This window comes from Eubalaena glacialis, chromosome 11, assembly GCF_028564815.1.
Source record: "Eubalaena glacialis isolate mEubGla1 chromosome 11, mEubGla1.1.hap2.+ XY, whole genome shotgun sequence".
Classification (NCBI taxonomy): domain Eukaryota; kingdom Metazoa; phylum Chordata; class Mammalia; order Artiodactyla; family Balaenidae; genus Eubalaena; species Eubalaena glacialis.
Genome location: NC_083726.1, coordinates 58,175,503 through 58,195,993, shown reverse-complemented (window position 1 = coordinate 58,195,993; position 20,491 = coordinate 58,175,503). Strand labels below are relative to the sequence as shown.

General features: G+C 42.4%; 1 protein-coding gene across 2 annotated transcripts in view; it reads right to left on the bottom strand.

Moving 5' to 3' along the window:
- The window catches only part of LRIG3 (leucine rich repeats and immunoglobulin like domains 3), a 46,286-nt gene extending 27,084 nt beyond the window's left edge, over positions 1 to 19,202 (bottom strand). For both annotated transcript variants that reach the window (XM_061206444.1, XM_061206445.1), the window contains exons 1-3: positions 18,680 to 19,202; positions 12,849 to 12,920; positions 12,561 to 12,635 (exon numbers count right to left, since the gene is read on the bottom strand). In XM_061206444.1, the coding sequence (XP_061062427.1) occupies positions 12,561 to 12,635; positions 12,849 to 12,920; positions 18,680 to 18,915 (383 nt within the window). In that variant the 5' untranslated portion in view covers positions 18,916 to 19,202. The remainder of the gene's footprint in view (positions 1 to 12,560; positions 12,636 to 12,848; positions 12,921 to 18,679) is intronic.
- Between the last annotated feature and the right edge of the window lie 1,289 nt (positions 19,203 to 20,491).

The following is a 20,491-nucleotide window of genomic DNA, read 5'->3' as shown; positions in this document are numbered from 1 at the left end:
TGTGGGATCTTGCCGGACCAGGGCTCGAACCTGTGTCCCCTGCACCGTCAGGCAGATTCTTAACCACTGCGCCACCAGGGAAGTCCCTGTTATTATATTTTTAACTTTTAAGAGTCCCTTTCTTATTTTCTGAAATATTCCTTTTTATTATTATTATTTACTACTCTTTTCTTATTTTGTGGATATAACATCTCTCTTCTCTCTAGAGATATTAAGTTGAAGTTCCCTTCTCCTTCCATTGTCTCTGGTTCCCTCTTCCTATGTATTTCAGACTCTGACTTTATTCTTACAAACCCTTTCAAGAGACAGTGATCACTGGCTATCCACTCATATTTAGTAAAAAGCAGCCCCGGAAAGCTTGCTGAGGGCTGTGAGGTAAGGACTTGCTGACTGGTGAGTCTCACCACAGGGTGTCTGTTTCACGATGGATCCACATGCACCTGTCTGATCGCTCAGATCCTCCAACCTCCAGGCTGGTGGGGATAAGCTTGACTGCTAGTGTCTGGGAAGGTGAACAGGAACATAAGCTGAGGGGAGGACTGTCACCCTCCTATTCAGATCAGACTTAATTTCCCTGACTGCAGAAGATGCTGCCCTCAATCCCCACCCCTTGCCCAGCTGGACCTGTGCCCCAAATTCCAGAGACTTTGTTTCAACTCTCTAGAGAGTAAACTTCTAGTTTTCTGCCTCCATCAAGGGAGGGTCGGTCACTGGGCCTTAAGTTTTGGAGGGGGAACCTGGAGGTCTGCTTCTTATAAAAGAGTTTTCACCAATCCCCCATTTCCAGTCCTACTCTGCATCCCTATCTTTACCGACTTTGAATTCCTGAAGCATCCTGAGCTTCTGCAGCAAAAAAGCGTTTGCTTCTTTTGGGATTCACTCCACTCTCTCTAAATCATTTACAACTTGTGTGCTTGCTTGAAAGATTTTAATGAAATCTTTCATTTGGACTGTCTCCTCTCCTGTTTTCTCTTTGTTCCTGTCGGTGTGCACTTTAGTCCTTTATTTTCATTTTAAGGGGGTTCTAGGATGGAGCAGAGTGAAGCAAATGTGCTCAGTCCACCATGCCTGATAGGACGTCTTTAATGGGAATCTGATCAGCGAATAAGACCAGTTTTTCTCTAAAAACCTTCCCTCACAAAAGTTATTGTAATTTTTTAAATTGAAACATCATTCAACTTAGATAGTCTAACAAAGAATTAGCCTATGTAAATTTTACCTTAAGATGACACTATGAACCAGAAAACATGGCATCATTATTCTGAACCTCAAATTAATAAACAGTTCTCATACAGGGGATTAATCCTGTATGAACACATCGGGCTAAATTAATGTCATTTTATTTTTCTGATGTCCACAGACCAATGGACTAGGAACATCACAAACACAGAATGTCTTGATCTCACCAAGTACTTAACTTGTCCTTGTGAATAAGACACGGAACATGCGGTGGTGATGATCACATAGACAAGTGAGTCTGCATCCCTAGTCTTTATTCAGAGACTGGCATGGACCTTTAGGGAAGATGCTAAGTGGTCTGCTACTGAGGCTGCCTGTGGCCTTGTGCTGTCAACGTTTGTATGAATATGAATAGAGATGTGAATAATCAAGTGCAACTCATCCGTTGGATGATATGATCCCAAACCTCTCAATATACTAAAATGATGGTCTAGAAGCAACTAGAGAAATTAAACTGGGGAAAGGCAGTGCTTTGAATTTTTAATCAATCATTTAAAAAGGCCTATTTGGAAGCAATTCGTGCGAGAATGACAATAGACTTGGGGATCTCGGCTGACCGCAACTTGGTATGTGCCAATAATACAACATGGTCCTTAAAAAGCTAATATAATGGGGCTTCCCTGGTGGCGCAGTGGTTGAGAATCTGCCTGCCAATGCAGGGGACACGGGTTCGAGCCCTGGTCTGGGAAGATCCCACATGCCGCGGAGCAACTAGGCCCGTGTGCCACAATTACTGAGCCTGTGAGTCTGGAGCCTGTGCTCCGCAACAAGAGAGGCCGCGATAATGAGAGGCCCGTGCACCGCGATGAAGAGTGGCCCCCACTTGCTGCAACTAGAGAAAGCCCTCGCACAGAAACGAAGACCCAACACAGCCATAAATAAATAAAATAAATCAATAAAGATACATGAAATTGTTAAAATTAAAAAAAAATATATATGGGACATGCTCACCATCCGTCCTTTTTAAAAAAAAAAAAAAGCTAATATAATGTTATGCTTCATTAACATCCCATATTCTGGTCAAGAGACACAGTCCACCATATTCTGCATTAGACCACATCTCAATATCTTGCTCTGGGCACTGGAGTTTAGTGTCATGCTAAAGGACGAGGGTGACAGGAGGACTTTCAGAGTCTAGACCTGCACTGTCCAGCATAATAGCCACCGGCTACATGTGGCTCTTTAAATTTAAATGAAATTTAAAACTTAATTCCTCCATCACACCAGCCACATTTCACGTGTTCAATCCCCATGTGTCCAGCGGCTACCTCCGTGGACTGCACACATTTCCATTATCGCAGAAAGCACTACTGGACCGCACTGGTCTAGACCCCACATCGTATAGAAAATGGGAACAGGAACTTGAGCCAGGAGAAGAGAAAGCTTTAAGAAGACCTTACAGGTTAAGACTTGTCAGTATTATGTTATGATGCGGAAAATAGACTGAAGTTGTTCTCCCCGGTGCACAGACCTAGGACGATAGGCAGAAACTGCAGAAAGGCAGAGCCCAGCTTAACAAGTAAAGAGTCCCAGCAATTAGAACTATTCCAAATGGAACAGCACCTCACCCAGGAGTGAGCTTTTGTCCCCGGAAGGGCTCAAGGGGAGGTTGCATAACTTCCCTTCAGTGAGAAATGTCTCTTCCAATTCAAAGTTACAAGGATTGCATGCAGACACTCAAAACTAACAAGACATGGGTTCTGACCAGTTATATAATATAGTAAACTGTTTCTAACTCCCTTCACCCTTTTCTTGATACTTGTATGAGGACAGAGGTGAGGAAGTGAAAGCAAGACTGACAGGAGAAGGAGAATAAGAGAAAAGAGGGATTTATACGATGAACTGATGAGAGTCCTGATTCTGTAAACATGCATTCATCTTTAAAGAGTACTGCCCTCTATTCCCAGGCCAATACCTTATGCAGGATGACATGGCCATTGGTGATGAAGTACAAAAGCATCTTATTTTTTTCAAAAAAAATTATGCTCGTTTTGATTCTAACTCCGTATGTTTGTTTTGTTATAAAAAATTTAAAATGGTTTGTGCATTGTAAAACTGACAGTCCAAGAATGTATACCATGTTTATCCTGTGCTGAATGGTACCTGCAGTGAATATTACCTTAATATTTCATGCTGCCTTCAGCCTCACTCTAGAGACCGCTCTATCTACCAGCTGAAGCTTTCTGGAGAGGAAGGGAGACAGCCAGGAAGGTGACTTTAAGTGCTAGAAAGGAGGTGCTAATATTTATAACTGTCTTTTCTTTCATGTTTTGAATTTAGTACTTAAGCAACTTGCAGCCAGACAGAAAAGGGGAGGTGCTGGTTAGAGCCCTGTTTCATTGTTCTGGTCTCTCTAACCAACAACTAGAGCCCATACCTCTAGGCTATGGAGGACAGCACAGACAGTAAAAGAAGGGAGAGAAGGAGGAAAAGTAACTAGGCCAGGACAGAGACACATGTTGAATCTTGCCTCCCAGTCAGGAAAAGCAACTGCTGTAACATTATTGTTTTGTCTGTCTTGGAAGCACAAGCCTCACAAGCAGAGAGAAGTCTCTGGCAGGAGCTGTATTTGATACTTCAAAGCAGCCAACAAAAGGCTAACGTGAAGTTGAGGGAAAGGATGAGAAAATGCTGTAGGTTCAGGATAAACACTGGTAATGCAGGACTTCTTGTGGCAAGTTATACTGGAAGGTCAAGTTCGAGGGACTGGGGGTCAATTTTATGGGCTCCAAGAGCCATCATTGAAGAAAGGTGCCCAATGGGTCACCAAGTCAAATCTAAGAATGTTGCCACCTTGGAACAAAGTTTTGTTAATGAAAACAATTGTAAGTGTGTACAGAGAGGCAGGAACAAAAAGGTTAACTGACTAGTCTCTTCTGTAATTAACCATGTATTAATTTGGACTGGGAAACTGACTCAGTCATTCATTTAGCGAACATGGACTGAGTGGCCACCATATGCCAGACGCTGAGTTACATGACAGAGTTACAACGGGGACAAAAACAGACATGATCTCAGCTTTTATAATGTTTCATTCTGGGGGTGGAAGTGGACATTAAAGAATCACAAATATACAACTGAAAATGGGATTGCATTTATGATAACAACATAGACGTTGTAAATAAAGGAGATATGAAAATGTGTAAGTCTGAATTAGCAAAAGCTGGGGGAGGGTGAGTACTCTAGGCAAAGGGACTTGAGGCAGGAACAAGCTGGCACATTCCTAGAAATAAGGAATGATTCTAGAGAAGGCTAACAGGAAAGGAGGACTCAGGTCACGCAGAGAATTGTCTATCTTGAGAAGGATTTTTGCTCCTGATCTAAGAGCAATGGGAAATTCTTGAAGGGTTTAAAGAGCCATGACACGATCACAAATTTGTTTCAAATACAGCCACTGTAACTTGAGAATTCAAAAACCTAGCAAATGTGTATTTTGGGGACCAGTTTATGGTTAAATGTGAAGGTAAACTTAGAGAGTATTACACATACGGCTCTGTGTACAGTAAGCTCTCTTATGTGCAAATCACATATAAACATTTTAAAATCCAATAAAAGATTACAACTTATCATATTAAGGTGTTTATGTGTTTGTTCTGTAAGACTTGGGCTTCATGAGCTTACTGCTATTAAACACAGTAATGTCTGGCTTGCTTGTACTGGTGAAGGTGGTGGCCCTCGAATGCAATGTCCTTCACATATGAAGACACTAGTCCATTTATTCTCATCTGTAGAGCACACAGTTGGGGATGAATTTTTCAGTTAAGGTGGTCAAATTCCTTGGGCTCGTCTACACCCACATGTGGGTAAAGATGGGATACCGTTTGTCTCCACTTCATCAGAACCCTGATTCCCCAGAAACTTAAGTTCTCATTTTGAGTGAAGCGTCTCCCTAATTTCCTTAATTTACATGATAAACTGGTGACTGCTTTTCAAATACTGATTTATATAGGCTTTGGTTTAAAAAAAAACTTTGTTTTTACCTTTGAGCTTTACCTCATGGTTATAAAATTACTTAGCTCTACCATCACTTGAGAACATATAAAAATGCTTGCCTTTCCCACATGCAGCTTTATTTCTGAGCTGTGAGCTATTAAAATAACAATGTATTTTAAAAGTTATAAGCAGAATTTGGTGAATCATTTAAATAAACTCTGTGCCAAGCAACCAGGCAATAGCCTCTTAAGTCTCCCAAACTGATTTTTCATTAGTCTGATTTGGGGACTGTAATGAGAATGCATGCTTCTGGATGGAATTCCCACTTGACATGGTGTCGGGTTCAGTACACAGATAACAGAACACTGCAGATCTGACTTCTAGTCATTAGTTCAACTCTACTCCTTTCAGCAAAACAGAAGCCCACGCTCACATGACTCCCATGCCATGGCCAATTTCCTTTTGTGGGAAAAGGAGGTGTGGCCCTAACATACAGCAAGGCTCAGAGCACAGAACGGTTCTAAAGGTGGATGGATAACAGGTATTTGGCAAGTCATAACTGTTAATTATCAAAGTCACATTACTGAGTGGTCTATGGCACTTGACTTTGAATATGAGCACTGTTAAATGACTACTTGAGAAAAAGGAGAGAAGCAGATTTGGTGCTTAATTGAAATGTAATTATTTCATTCCTCTGCTTAAAAAAAAGTCAGTTCCTCCCCCAAAACCTGTAAAACACCTAAGCTGATCCCTGTCAGTGTAACCAAATCTCCTTCCCAGTCTAGACCTCACTCACCCTCTCACTCTACACACATTGAAAGGACAGCCCTCCTCTGCTTCCCTCTATTATCCAGGGCATCTCCTCCTTGGAGTATCTCTTTATTCTTTATTGTCTGTCTGCCCATTATATTTATTCAAAGCCCCTGGAAGGCAGAGGCCAAGTGCTACTTTTCTTTGTTCTCCAGCACTCAGCACATAGTAGGTGGTGTTCTGGGGGCACTTTAAACAGCTCCAAATCCACCTTATAGTTATATAAACCCTCAGGCTAGAAACGGTGTTCATTTATTAATTATAATTGAGTGCTCACTGATTCTTCTGGAACTATTTGAAGAGAGCAAAAATTTTCCTGATAACTCACCCCAAATGCCAAGTTCTTCCTTCCTCCCTCATCTACTGCCACCAGGATAATGTTTCTAAATCCTGCCTTCCTCCTGTGACCCTCCTGTTTGAGAATCCACTGTGCGCCCCCCCCCCCAAGTCTCTGTGCCTCCCCCCAGCCCACTGCAACTGTATGAGCACCAGCTGTGGTCGCTCACGCCATCCGGAGCCCTTTCATGTACAATATGCCACTTGATCCTTCACCGGAACCATATGAGATAGACGGGCAGACATCTTACACTGTTCCTACAGATAAACAAAGCAGAGTTCATTAGCTCTGCCTGAGGTCAGACAGGTCATTAGCGTGAAACAAGACAAAAACCTGGGGGCCCCATTTCCAGCTCAGGTCTCTCTACTTCCGCACAAGGGCCCGAGATCTCTCATCTGCTCAGATATTTAATGAGAACCTCTTATGTGCCAGAGACTGGACTGGGCTCCTGAGGCGACAGAAAGCTCAGTAAGACACGAGTCCAACCCTGGAGTGGGAGGTATGACAAATGCCATGGGAGAACCACAGGTACTGCGCTTGTAGGAGTTTCAAAACTGAAGAAAGAAAGGTCACCACCCTTCTCCAAATTCTACAATGACTACTGTTCATGCTCCAGCAATTGCTAATACTCCCTACTACCCAGGATTGTTCTCCATAGCATATAAATCAGATCAGACCTCTGATGGAAGGCAGCACTCTCACACCTTCCTGCATCCCCAAAGCATCTCCCATGCAGGAGATGCAGGCAGGACTCTCATACCTTCCTGCATCCCCAAAGCATCTCCCATGGTGTGATGGCGCCACATCTCAGGCAGACTCAGGTTCTAAAGCCCATGGAGGGGGGAAGATCATCTATCATTGATACACCCTTGAAAAACCCTTAAAACACCAGCAAAGGTTTTTTATGCACACATGTGTTCGCTTTCTCTCTCTCTCAGTGATTCCTGTAGGGCCAGTTTTTCCTTTGGTGTTAGGACAGATCAATTTCGTGTTTTGTTGTTGTCGTTGTTCTGTATTTTGAATTTTTAGTTCAGGACCTGATGAAGTAGTTCCCATGAACATCAGGCACAGGGGCTAGGAAATATATCTATCTCTGAAGACCAAAGTCATCCTCGGTTGTCTGAGATATACAAACTTCAAAAGGCAAATGGGAAAGGGGGCTTTTATTTCCTGCATACTTTCATTTCACACACACTCCAGGGCATGTGCTCGCTGGGTAGAATGGTGAGCTAAATCCTTTTGCTACTTAAATTACTTCTCTTGTGTTCTTCCATTCTTTCTTTTAATTATTGGTATTGCTGTTGCTATAATTTTTTATTTTGTTTATTGCCAAGCATGCACAGCTGAACACAGGTTAAGACATAGGTAGGCATTTTCTCCACTGTAAATTTTTAGCCTCTTCTATAGACTAAGTCTCTAGGAGGAGATCTGTCTAAATAATGTTAAATGCGTGTGGTTGTTCCATAAATATTCCTTAATTCAATTCATATACTAATTAAGCACCGATTGTATGCCATATAACCTGCATTAAGTACTAGGGAAAACAAGAGTCAGCCCCAGAGGCCTCATAGTAGGGGAGAAAAATATGAACAAAATCATCTCATGGCCATGTAACAGTTGGATATACAAGGCAAAATGGGCCTGGACAGGGCAGGGGAGGCTTACGGAGATGAGCCCCACCCCCAGGATGCTCCTCATGACTCCCTCCCTCACCTGCAGGCCCTAATTCAAGTGTCACATTCCCAGTGAGCCTCTCCCCTCAGCCCCATTTAAAACTGTAAACTGCTCCCCCTCTTCCACCACACATACTCCTATACCTCCTCTCTCCCTAGCACTTAGTTCCTTCTGATCACATCTCTTTTTTTTTTTTTTTTTGGGCTGTGTTAGGTCTTTAGTTGTGGCACGTGGGATCTTCATTGCAGTGTGCAGGCGTCTCTCTAGTTGTGGCGTGTGGGCTCTCTAGTTGTGGCGCACGGGCTCCAGAGTGCGTGGGCTCTGTAGTTTGCAGCACGCGGGCTCTACAGTTGAGGCGCACGGGCTTAGTTGTCCCGTGGCATGTGGGATCTTAGTTCCCCGACCAGGGATCAAACCTGCGTCCCCTGCATTGGAAGGTGGATTCTTAACCACTGGACCACCGGAGAAGTCCCATCTCTTATTTATTTTACTCTCCGTCTTTTTCCTTCCATGAGACGGTCAGCCCCACGAAGGCAGGGATTTCTGTCTGTTTTGTTCACTGTTGAACTTTGGCCTTAGAATAGCACCGAACACATAGCAGGATTTGGTAAGTCTTCAAAAAGCAGCCTTCCTGACCATCCTAAAGGGCAGCCGACCGAGCTCTCCATCCCTTCGCTCTCCTTTCTTTTCCTTCACAGCCATTATCAAGAACTGAAGTTATCTTTTCTTTTAAAGTTTGTTTACTTATTGTTCTCTCACCCCTCACACGGATAGCAGCTTCAGAATAAGAGGGAGTTTTTTGTCTGCTTTGTTCATTGTGGTGTCCCCAGCACTCTAAACAGAACCTGGCACTGTTTGTTTCTTTGACAAATTTTCCTTGAATGAATGACCGTTATCCCCATGCCTGTGGCTCATGTCCACTGACCACTCAGCCTATGCCAGGCAGGTTTCACTATATTCTCTCTCCCAATCCTCACAACAACCTGATGAGGTGTGTGCTATTATTATTCTCATTTTATACAGTAGGAAGCACAGACAGACTGTACCTTGCCCAAGGGCACAAACTACCAAAGAGAAGAGCCAGCTATTAATGGCAAGCCATCCAACTTGAGCTTTGCTTTTAATCACTGTTCTACTGACTCGACGGAAGCTGCACTGTGGGACAACAGGGCCACCATCGCATCAGGTCTACTGTGGTGGCTTCCTCATTATCTGGCCCCTCTAAGCCCCCTCCTGCCACTGCCAGGCCGTTCTCCACACTAAAGCCAGAATGACATTTTCCAATAGCAAAACTAATCACCTCACTCTGCTTTAGATCACTTCCATGGCAGTGGAGCATACCTGTTGGGGTCCCACCGGCAAAAGTGATCAATATTTGTAATAACCTCTCTAGAAGGATGACACTGTCATCTCTGAAAAAATGACAGGTTATGAAGAAAAGGATGGACTTGGGAGAAATGCTCTACCTTCGAGATAATAATGAGAAAAGGCTTGTCTGGTTATGACAAATTGGCCTCTTCAGTAATTCAGAAATATGTATGTAATATCCAATCAGAATCTCAAGTAGATGTGTTAAAATGGATTTACTTGGGCCCCACCCAAACACATTAATTCAGAATCTCTAGGGATGGGGTCAGGAAATCTACATTTTAACCAGTAATCTAGGTATCCCTTTGACATTCCTTCATGTAAACTTTTTCAAGTCTAAGATACCAGGCAAAGCACCTGCATGTTGGATGATACCATATAAACGATCAGTGTCAAGACAAGACCCAACTAGCTCTATTTTATGACCAATAAGGCCTCTTGTTCAACAGTAACGTTACATAACTTATGGATTCAAACCTGCCCTAACTCAGGTCACAGGTTTCAAAAATGTCCAATGTTGGGCAGCTCATGCAATATGCAAGAAGCCAGAACTATCACATCTGGTAAAATCAACTCGCTTGTGCCAGGTCAACAGTTTTAGTACAAGATACGTTCATTCCAAAAATTATTCCACTTCTTCCCTTAAAATATACCATCCTGCCATGTGTGGCTAGGAAATTAAGAAAAATAAACACAAAGCACAAACCATGTTTTGCCCACAGCGTGCCAGTTGACTTCTGAGCTACTGCTGTGTGGGATTCAAAGGAAAGCAAGTCTGTTCAGGTCTTTTACCTCCTGAAAGTTCCCATGGTCAGAGATGAGCTTTGTTAATGGGGAAGTTGAATGCTCATCCAACCTTCATTCCAAGATGTTGGCATTCTACCAGGCTTCCCTGACATTATCAGAACTGGTCCCTAAGTGAATTCATCTCTGGCCATGGGTGACAATTGACCTAATATTAGTTGTTGGCTCCTGCAGCTGAGAGAAGAGGAGGGTCTTACCAGGTACAGTCTTCCCTGCATCCAGGCCATCCAGCTGGCAGGGGCCCTCACCGCACAGAGCAGAAATGGTACAAAAAAAAAATCTTGACAGAAGTCAAATAGTCTCAGGAACTACTTGGAAAGATATGGGATTTAATTGTGGTGCTACAGCAAATTTCTAATCTGAGCCATGTTATGTGGTTTAACAATTTTTTGTTTTTGAAATTTCAGAAATGCATTTAAGTACTGACTTTTGGCTCTGGTTATTCTCAAGTGCTTCTATATAAACAAAAACAGTCTACCCTACACAAGACAGAAATTAACAGTGCTTTAGAAACAATGACTATGTATTACGAAATCCAAAGAAGCCTACAGAAGAAACAAAACATTTACAGAAAAGGACAGCCAGAGAAGTAAATTTTTCAAGATATTTCATAGATATAAAAACAATTTTTACTATGCACATGGAATTAGCAGGCCCGTGACATAAATTACTCTTTGGAGAGTCTATGTGATCTAGGTAATAAATAGGATCTATCATTATATAAGAGGAACAAAGCAACCCCTGGTTAGATATACTACGACAAATCTAGGGGAAGAAAGTGAGATTATTCGAGTTCAGTAAAGTTTATTCAGCACTCACTAAAGTGAAACACAAACAAAAATATGGAGAAGAGTTCAGATATTGAAGGTTTCTAGTTTTCTAATTACAAACTACAGCTTTAAAGTGTAAAAATCACTAGGTTATTTACTTCTGATCAAACTTTCTAATTTCCTTACAAGTTCTTACGCTTTCACCTCTATACCATGCCAAAGAGAAGATTGTTTTCCTCATCCCACCCAGATTCCAAAACTTCACTGCAGACCCTCTCAGCCATGAATCACGCAGTGACCCTCAAGACCCCCTGAACATGCTGACAGTATCTGCCAATACACAGGACAAGGACAGCAGGGCAAGGAAGTGGCATTCCCTGGGATTTAAATAGGCCTCAGTGGTCAAATGAGAATAGCTAAAGATGTTAAAGATACCAAAAGCAGTATTCCATTCAGACTCCAAAATTTTAAGCAATTGGGAAAGCCAAAACAGGTATTAATGCTAGCATAAAAACCTTTTTTAAATTCAGTGCCTATTTGTCAAATACCAACTGCTTTTTCTTTTATTCCTTTCTGTTTCTGATCTTTGGAAAAACCACATCAGTATCAAATGTCACTTAGTTCTCATTCAAACAGAGGAAAGCAGACACAGCGGCTGTACCCGTGACTTAGCTGACCTGGGCCCTCAGTAAAAACAAACCTCTATAAATCACCAGATGTAAGCAATCGGGTAGTGATCACTGTAATTAATTGAACAGCTTTCCTGAAATTTACTGTACAATTTCAACCCTCCTAACACCTTTCCCAGATATAACTAACAATGGTGCTTTTTTTCTTAAGTTGTTTAAAGGAGGAAAACATTTTAAACTTAGTGGCTGAAATATATTTTTAAATTATTCAAGATTAAGGTGGTAGACTATTTAATTTTAGAAATCAAACCATGCTCATTCTAAATGCTGTCTTTAAAGGCCAAAAGTTAAAATTATTCCAAAACATCTCCACTGCATGAATATAAACATGTGATCTGCCCTAATAATACACAAAATTTAACACAATTTTACTCTCATCTGAAAACTCAGAACTGCAAAATAACATGCAATGATATTTCTAACGTCAAGGACCTACTGAATTTTAACTGTATCAAGTCGATATTTTGATTTGACGTTTCTGGACCTTGATTTCCACTGCAGGCGCCACACTTAACAGAGGATAAAAGAGGATAAAAGAGGATACCTCAATGCTTCGTTACCAACTCCATTTCTCCTCCCCAAATAACTCCGGTCACTCTCCACTAGGAACTATGTAATACCGAATCCACAGATCCCATGCCAACCATTGAGTGACACCAGAATTTAAGTCTCAGTCCACCATAATCAAATACATGTCCCTGTGGGGTGAAGGCGGCTTCTCTGAGTCTTGAAGGCCACAGCAGCAATAACAGCATAGTGTAAAGTGTTCTTGTTACGATACTTAAAATTTAGGAGCAAGAGAGAGGCTAGGAAACAAGTCAACCAGTTTAAAGGAAGCTTATTTTGCTTGTAAGATCTGTTCTCTAGCCCATATGGAACTGTTCCCCACCCAGTCCCTGCAAACATACATTCAAAACCCTCCTAACGTTCACTTACAAGGAGAGAAGTGTAATATTTGCTGAGACTGGCCCTAGATTTGGAATGGTCTCCAATTCATTGTTGTTCAGTTTCCTATAAGTGCCAAAAAAAAAAGAGAGAGAGAGAGAGAGAAGCAGATTATGCAATCTGTAATCCACAGAGGTGAAAACTTTATAAAATTATTAAGATCCCTCCCAAGTTAAAAGTTTTAAATAATTCACTGTAACCCAAACATTCTTTACAATTAAATACTGTGATGGGTAGTACATTTGATTCAAACCTCAAGCAGAAAATAGCTGAACTCACACTTCTCGAAGGCTGTGAAGGTGGCTCATCGAACTTGCCTTGATGAAAGACAATCTGTTGTGACTTAAGTCCCTATGAAAAAACAAAAATAAAATTATAAGTAAGTTTCCAAAAATCACTAATAGTGCTTACTGATGTGCAAGACAGAGTGGATTTATGAACTCTCTCTCAACGCTAGCGACAGCATAAGAAATAATTGGTGCATCCTGTCCATAAACGAGAGGGCAAACTCCAAAATACAAACTCTGAGGACAAAGTTAGTTCAGGAGGCTGGCAGATTCAAATGCTCCAAGCCCGCAAATGTTTTAGGAGATGGTTTTTGGTCCAGGGTGAACAGATCTTTTGTGAACTGGTTGTTTTACTTCACCCTCCCCATCCACTACCAACTCCTCACTTCCAACTTGATATGATGAAGTCATAGCTTATGAAAAGTGGCTAATTAGTCAGGTTGCTGAAACTAAAACCTCTAAAGAAACCTTTTTATTATCACAAAACTAAGCATCAGAGTCCTTATTACAATCAAACAAAGTAGAAATTCCTTTTCACACATATTTGTTTCTCTGGGTTAAGGCACCAAATTATTTAAAGTACTGCTGTGTGTGGTGTGTGGTGTGTGTGTGTGTGTGTGTGTGTGTGTGTGTGTGTGTGTGTGTGGAGCAGGTAGGAAACAACCCAAACTCTCTGCTTTCCTGAATTCTCCAAATCTCAATATCTCAATATAATGTATAATTTAAACCACATCAACCACCTAACAAAGTTAAGTAGACTGTTCAGAAATCCGTGATCAGATTTCTTTTCAATTATTAAAACAAACCTGCTTCTAACTCAGAGACTCAATATAACTCAGTAACCATTTCCATAGGACATCAATCGAACTCCTACGTATGCAGTATTCTAGGCTAGGACGTCAGCTCAGCATTGAGGATGAAAATGTGAAACAAAATCCGGCACACACTTGGTTATATTGGTCAATACACTGACTAAGTGCCTTCAAACTGGTCTAAGGAAAATGAAATGGCTGAACAGCTACTGAAAACCCGGCTGCCAAACAGGATGGCTGAAAGCTCTCCCCCTGAAAGAGGCATACCCACCCTTCCTAGATTAATTCCTTCAGTGTTTAAAAGTGAAGATTTTTGAATAACCGAAGTTAGAGATAACCAGACTTGACTGGAGAAAAGCAGGAACCATTTGCTGTATATTAATACATAAGCATGCCTCCCGCAACAAAAAAAAAAAGGCAGAGAAATCACATCCAGAGACGCACAGTGTTACTTTGTGCACATCCATTAGGGTAACAATTAGAAATCAGAGATCCTTTCAGTCTTTGAATTTTTGTTTTGTCAATAAACCTGGATTTCTCTATTTCACCTAAAAGGAAAAAAAAAATTTTTGCAAAAGGTTTTATTTGAAACATGTTTGCCTAAAGACCTACCAGACAGTAACAGACATGAGCAGATTTGTTCCGGTAGAGTTATAACATGAAAAAAAATCTGGCACAGTCTTTAAACTATAAAAATCCTGCAATTACAACCACTGCTGTGCATGCTCCCCACGCTGGAACCAGACACTTTCCCTCACGGCCCAGCTCGCATCCATCTGGAGTTCATCAAGGAAACCATGGGCCCCACGGCTCACGTTAGGATTCAGACAAAACCTGTGTGCTTTTAGCACCCCAGACAGTCACAGATTTCCCACAGGCTTTAAAAAACAACCGTGGAAAAGAGGTCTTCACCTGGGAGGTAGCCTGAATCAACAGAAAGGCTCATTTGGACCCACTCAACTAAAGAACGTTGCACTAAGCCTACAACTGCATCCCCTATTGTTTCAAGTGTTCAGTGGAAAGGGGGCACCCATCTGGCATTTCCAGCTCACACAGGTGATTTTCTTTTTGATTAGAAAAAACGAAAATTCCACTTTTCATTTCATTTTAAGGATTATTTCTCAGGGCAATCCCGTGAGGAAAAATAAATAAATAAAAAGATTGCGTGCTTTAACTTTTTTTTTTTTTTTTCTGACCAGTAACAGGATGAAATCGCCAACAAAAGACCTGTAAAATGAGAAACTGTGCCTTCAGAGAACAGGGCACATGCTGGGGACCCCTCACTTCTGATCCAGAAGCAGGAGCTGGCAACCTTAAATATTTCAGTTATTGTGACACACTTCCATTCCAGAGCTGCGTGTACTATTAAAACCACATTATATGGGGGAGAAAAAAAAAATCACCCCTGAAGTGACTTTTACTGCTAAATACTTAAAGCCATGAAACTTTTAATGTACCTAAATTTAGATTTAATACAGTTTATGTTTCAGAAATGATTAAAGGATGCCACATTTTCCTAAATCTCCTTGTATTGTTTTTTATGGCTAGACCATTAAAAACAAATTCAACTTGTACAATGTCGATGTTTTCTTAAACCCCATTACATTCAATAAGGAAGGCAGATTCTTTGTTTTTAGAGTTCCAGTAATGAACATCTTCCTCAGAAACCTTTCCTAAAAAACTTTTTGTAATGAGGTTAATAAATGGGAAAGGTGGCGAGGCAGGGAGGTGTGAACTATTTACCCAAAACTCAGCTGGCCAAACACTTGCAAACCAAACTCTACACAATAGAGAGAAGTCTCTTTTCCTGCATATTAGCAAGCAAATAAATATATATGGAAAATAATTAATATACAACATTTGGTTCCAGCTCTCATTTTTTTCCTTTTAGCATTTGGAAATCTGACTTCCAAGTCAAATTTTAAAATGCAAATCCAGCACAGCTTCTTAATCAATCCCACTGGGGCCTGCAGAGCTGCTAATTCAGCAGAAATCTGGAAAGCTGAAAAACAAAAAGCCAAGCTGTAGCTGTTTTAAGACACTGATCCAAAGTGACTCATAAATCAGCCTGCTATGTTCAAGTTTTAGTCTGGAAAATATAGAAAAACAGCTGTGAAAACCATAAGGACTAATACCCCTAACCCGAGCCCCAATTTTGGTACGAACCAGAGGATTTATAACAGGCAGACACTAAAGAAGCCACACCAGCAGAAAGTACCTTTCAGACTTTTTTTTGCCTGAGCCCAGCTAACTCAAAGCTTTCTATGTGAGAAGACAAATAGTTCTGAAATTCCATTGAGATTTTAATAATACTTAAAACTCTTCTTGATAATTGGGCAACTTTTCCCTCTTTTGGCTAAGTAAACATATTCTAACTAGCACTCCTCTTTGGGTTCCCAACTCTTTGCAGGCACACACTCTAGATGTAAACTCAAGTCTGCTTTTAAAGGCAGTTGTAAGGAACGCTGCAAATAGTGACTGTTTTAAGAGTCACTTTCATTAAAGGATTAAAAGTTCCTTTTTGAAAAGAGAACTAACTACAATATGACTATTTTACAGGTCAAACAATTCAACTTTTCACACATGGGATTCCTATGGCCATAAATTACAACTGAATAAACTGGAAAGAAATACATACACACGTACATTAAATAGATTAAGTTTTTAACTTACCAATTCAACAAATGAAACAAAAGCTAGACACCAAACTTTTTCTGAAGAGGGCTCTCATGAAGTATTCCTAAGGAGAACTTTTACTTTCTTAATTACCTGAGGAAAAGGAAGTTAAGATATGGGGAAGAACAATATGCATTTTTCTACTTATTTCTGAACTCTGGAAACAGTCTACTTAAAAGCTTTTCAAATTATGTAAAATTTAAGAAGCAGCTATCTTATGCCTCCTGCTCCAAATACCAAGCTAAAGAGAAGTTAAAGCTCAATTCCACGTATTTTTCTGCTCCTTTCAAAGGTGGAGAAAGGAGACCTCTAGAGCTTCAGACACAAACAAAAGAAACATTTACAATAAAGAATTTGGACCACATGGTTTGGTGACAACTACAAAGTCACACAAGTACAAGAATGACAGAGCTGTCCAATGAGTGATCACAGCAGGGTTTCTGACAACAGGCGTAGTGCTTATTTGTACAAGTGGAACTTATTTTCGCATACATTTAAGGAATGTGGACTTGTATTAAGACAATTTACTGCTGGCGGAAATGTAATTAAAGATTGTGCTAACCAAATAAACTGTAATTTGTTTTTAGTGTGCCACCAAATTATCTGCAAAACAAAATCCTAATTAGGTCAGCTACTTTTAAGACAATGTTTGAATAGGTATCAAACCCCTTTTGGTTTAACTCAACTTCTAATCAAGAGCAATACAGGTTTTTTTTTTAAGACATCCAATTCTTAAAAGAGACATTCACACACACACAAAAATATACTGCACACTGGCATGATCCGATAGGCCACTTAACATTGAGAAACTACTGAATAATAAGTTAGATCTGGTGAATGATTCGAGCATTTCTAAACACACCCCAGGAAGCACTGTATTCTTTCTCTTTCTCATCCCTCTATTATTCATACATGTTCACCTCCAGTCATTCAAATGTTCAGTTCCATATGATGTCAATAGAGCCATTCACATCTCATGAATAAGGCAACATGACCTCCACAAGAGGCAATTTAACAGAATTAGCCACAACTAATTGAAAGTCTTCCTGCTTTAGGTTAAAGCGCTTATCTCCTTCTTCAATTGTAATAAAAACTACTAAACAAGACATCCCATGATAAGAGATTACATATCAATCTAAAACTCTCTACTTCTACTTTTTTTTATTAAACTAAGACATATTAACACAAAGAATATGCTTTTGATGGTCCACAATTCTACAATTCACAAATAAAGACTTTGATGAGCACAGTGATTTAAAAACACAATTTCTTAAACTACCTGACCAAACTTCCTACCACTATTATTTGGATGTTAGGACAGTCGACTAGAGTTGTTTCCAGAGTTTCAAATTTCCACTGCAATTCTGCTACGGCCAAATCTAAGGATTAAGGATGGACTGCACTTTTGTTATTTTAACAGGATAGCTACTTTGAAAAAAAAGAAACACAAGTTTTGACTGTTTACATTTTGCACCAAGCTTCCAATTTTAACAAAACGAGAGTGGGAGAGAATAAGATGACATTTGGACCTAAACTACATTTTCTTCCTCGTTCTGGCAGTTGGCAGTGATTTCAGGTTTTCGGACTTCACAACTAGCATCCAAACACTTGCATAACAGCACCCAGCGCTCTCTCCTAAACCTTCTGGACCTGATGAGAAACTACAGATAGCACGCTCTCGGTTCTGAAACATCTCTAGTTCCTTCCCTTCCTTATCCATTGATCACTCTTGCCAACTTCTTACAGTTTGGTCGAAGAGGGGAATTTACTAACGCGAAATTAAGCCCAGGATAAAGAACAACAAAAGGATGTCCACTACAGCTTGGACAGTGACCGAACTCTGTAGCGGGGGCTTCCCAAACGAAAGGAGCGCGTTCGATTACTAGTTGGGAACGCGAAAAGTGGCATGAACCTGTCAGAAACTATTGAGCCCCGGGATCATCCTCTCAAAGTGAGAACTGCGAACTCAGGGCGGCAGCAGGTTGCCAACTCTCCCGCCCCGGCCTGGCAGGGCGCGCATCTGAGCCCCCTTGGCGAGCTCCAGGTGCAGGACGTCGATTCTGCCCCTGGGAGTTGTCAGCGGCTGCATCCCCTCGCCCACCTGCGGCCGGGTGGGGCGCACTCAGGGCCCACCTGCGCGGCCCGCCAGGCGCTGGGGGATGGAGGGAGACTGAGGCCCGGTCGGCTCCTTTTCCATCTCCGCGGAGGGCCGCTGGAGGCCTGGGCCAAGAGGAGGTGCCCTGGAAAAAGCTGCTCCGCGCCGAGCATCCTGGCCCCTCGCCCGCAGTCCCGAATCTCGAGTGGCTCCCCCTCCGCCCTCAGGAAGAATACTTACAGCCGAGCGACCCAGGGCGGGAGCGGCTCGGGCAGACGCGACAGCCGCTGGCGACTGCAGTCCAGGAGGTCCCCGAGGCAGCGGCACGGAACGGGGCACCGGTGCTCTGCGCCGACCCCAGAAGGCTGCCCCAGGGCCCCGCGGCCGCTGCCCTCGGCCGGGCCCGCGCATCCCAGCACCGCGCACAGCAGCAATCCCAGAGCCGCCGCGGGTGCGCGGAGCCTCGGCGCGCCCATCGCGGTCCTGCAGTCTCTCGCTCTGACCCGGGCTCCGCGCCGGCGCGCGCTCGGGGCCCGGCACCAACTTCCAGTCGGGAGTGGACGCCCGCGCTCGGGGCCGTGTGCGCGCGCCCTCCTCTAACGCTCCCAGGTAAACCCCTTTCTTTTAGTCCTGGCAGTAAAGCTCTTTCATGCCCCGGGGAAGCGAGAGGGAAACCGAAAAGAACGGCCAGCTGCGGCAGAGTTGCAGTGGGAGCAACGTCCGCGCGCCAAGGCCTCTCCTCGCCCGCAAAAGAAACTTTTCCGCCTTCTCCCCGCGGCGGAGCGCCAAGTCCCCGCGCGGCGGAGCCGAGGGGCGGGGCTGGCAAGGCCCGCGCGAGCCCATTGGCCTGCCGGGCGCTTCGCCCCCGTGGCCACGTGACAATAACAAGGCTCCCGCCCCGGGTCGGATCGCTGAGAAAGCGGAGCTGAGATTGTAGGAAATTCCGTGTTACATTTTCCAGCCTCTCGGGCCAGAAGTCTCCACTACGTCCTGGGAAACATATATCAAATGGAGCTGAAGAGAAAAAGGGAGTGAGCAACCAAGTGAGCAAATATTAGGCCAGCTCTCGGAGTTGGAGGTATTTGGGGGCACTTCAGGGGAGTAAAGTTAGTTCTGTTATGAGGAAACCTTGCATTCCAAATTTTAAAATAAGTATAAATTATCCTACTATTCACAGAGGAAACAATGGTTTAAATAAAAATATAGTTTTTTTTTTTAACATTAACACTGGTTGCGTTTTTTCCGTATGTCAGCTCCAAAAGTAAAAAGAATAATAAAATGAAAAAGTCATGGTGTTGGAAATGGTATATTGAGTTACAAATAGCCAGCGTTAGTGCATTGGATAGAGCTGGGGGGAAATTATGGGAAATGACCTTCTAATATACCGCGATGGCAATCATCGCACGCAATAGGTAAAAATAATAAAAGTAGTCACCATAATATTTCAAAGCCAAAGGAAAACAAGGACCTTGCAGGAAAAATTAATATATGCACCATGGCCTACCTGTGCCTTGAGTGCTGACAAATCGTGATTGAGAGTGCTACCAGGCTAGAAGTAGTACTTGCCGGATCCCTCCGCCAGGGGAGGATTCAGGCCTACAGGACTTGCCAGTGAAGTCTGTGCCTTGACTTACTCTTGCAGGTGACTGAGGCCACAGGAAATGATGGAGACCTCCGATCCCATCTGGGGACACCCTCCTCCTCTGGGTGAGGAGATACACTTGTTTGTGGCAAAAACTGAAAACTTATTTTTATCCTTTCACCTCTACACATTGTTTCTTGCATGTTGTCTGCCAAAGCATGCTTTGGGGCTGCTTAAACTGCTCATTATTGAGGAGTGGAGATCGCTTGGAGAGTTGAGACTTTAACTCCAACTCACGCCCATTGATTTCCACTGTGGCAAATTACCTGTATGAACACACCGTTCACGAGGGCGGGAAGAGACTCAACTGTGAAGTTGAGGCACACCACTTTAGATATGATACCCCATCCTCTTCTTTCCAGCTACTGTTAACATCCACCCCACCGCCTTTTTTTTAAAATGATGTACAA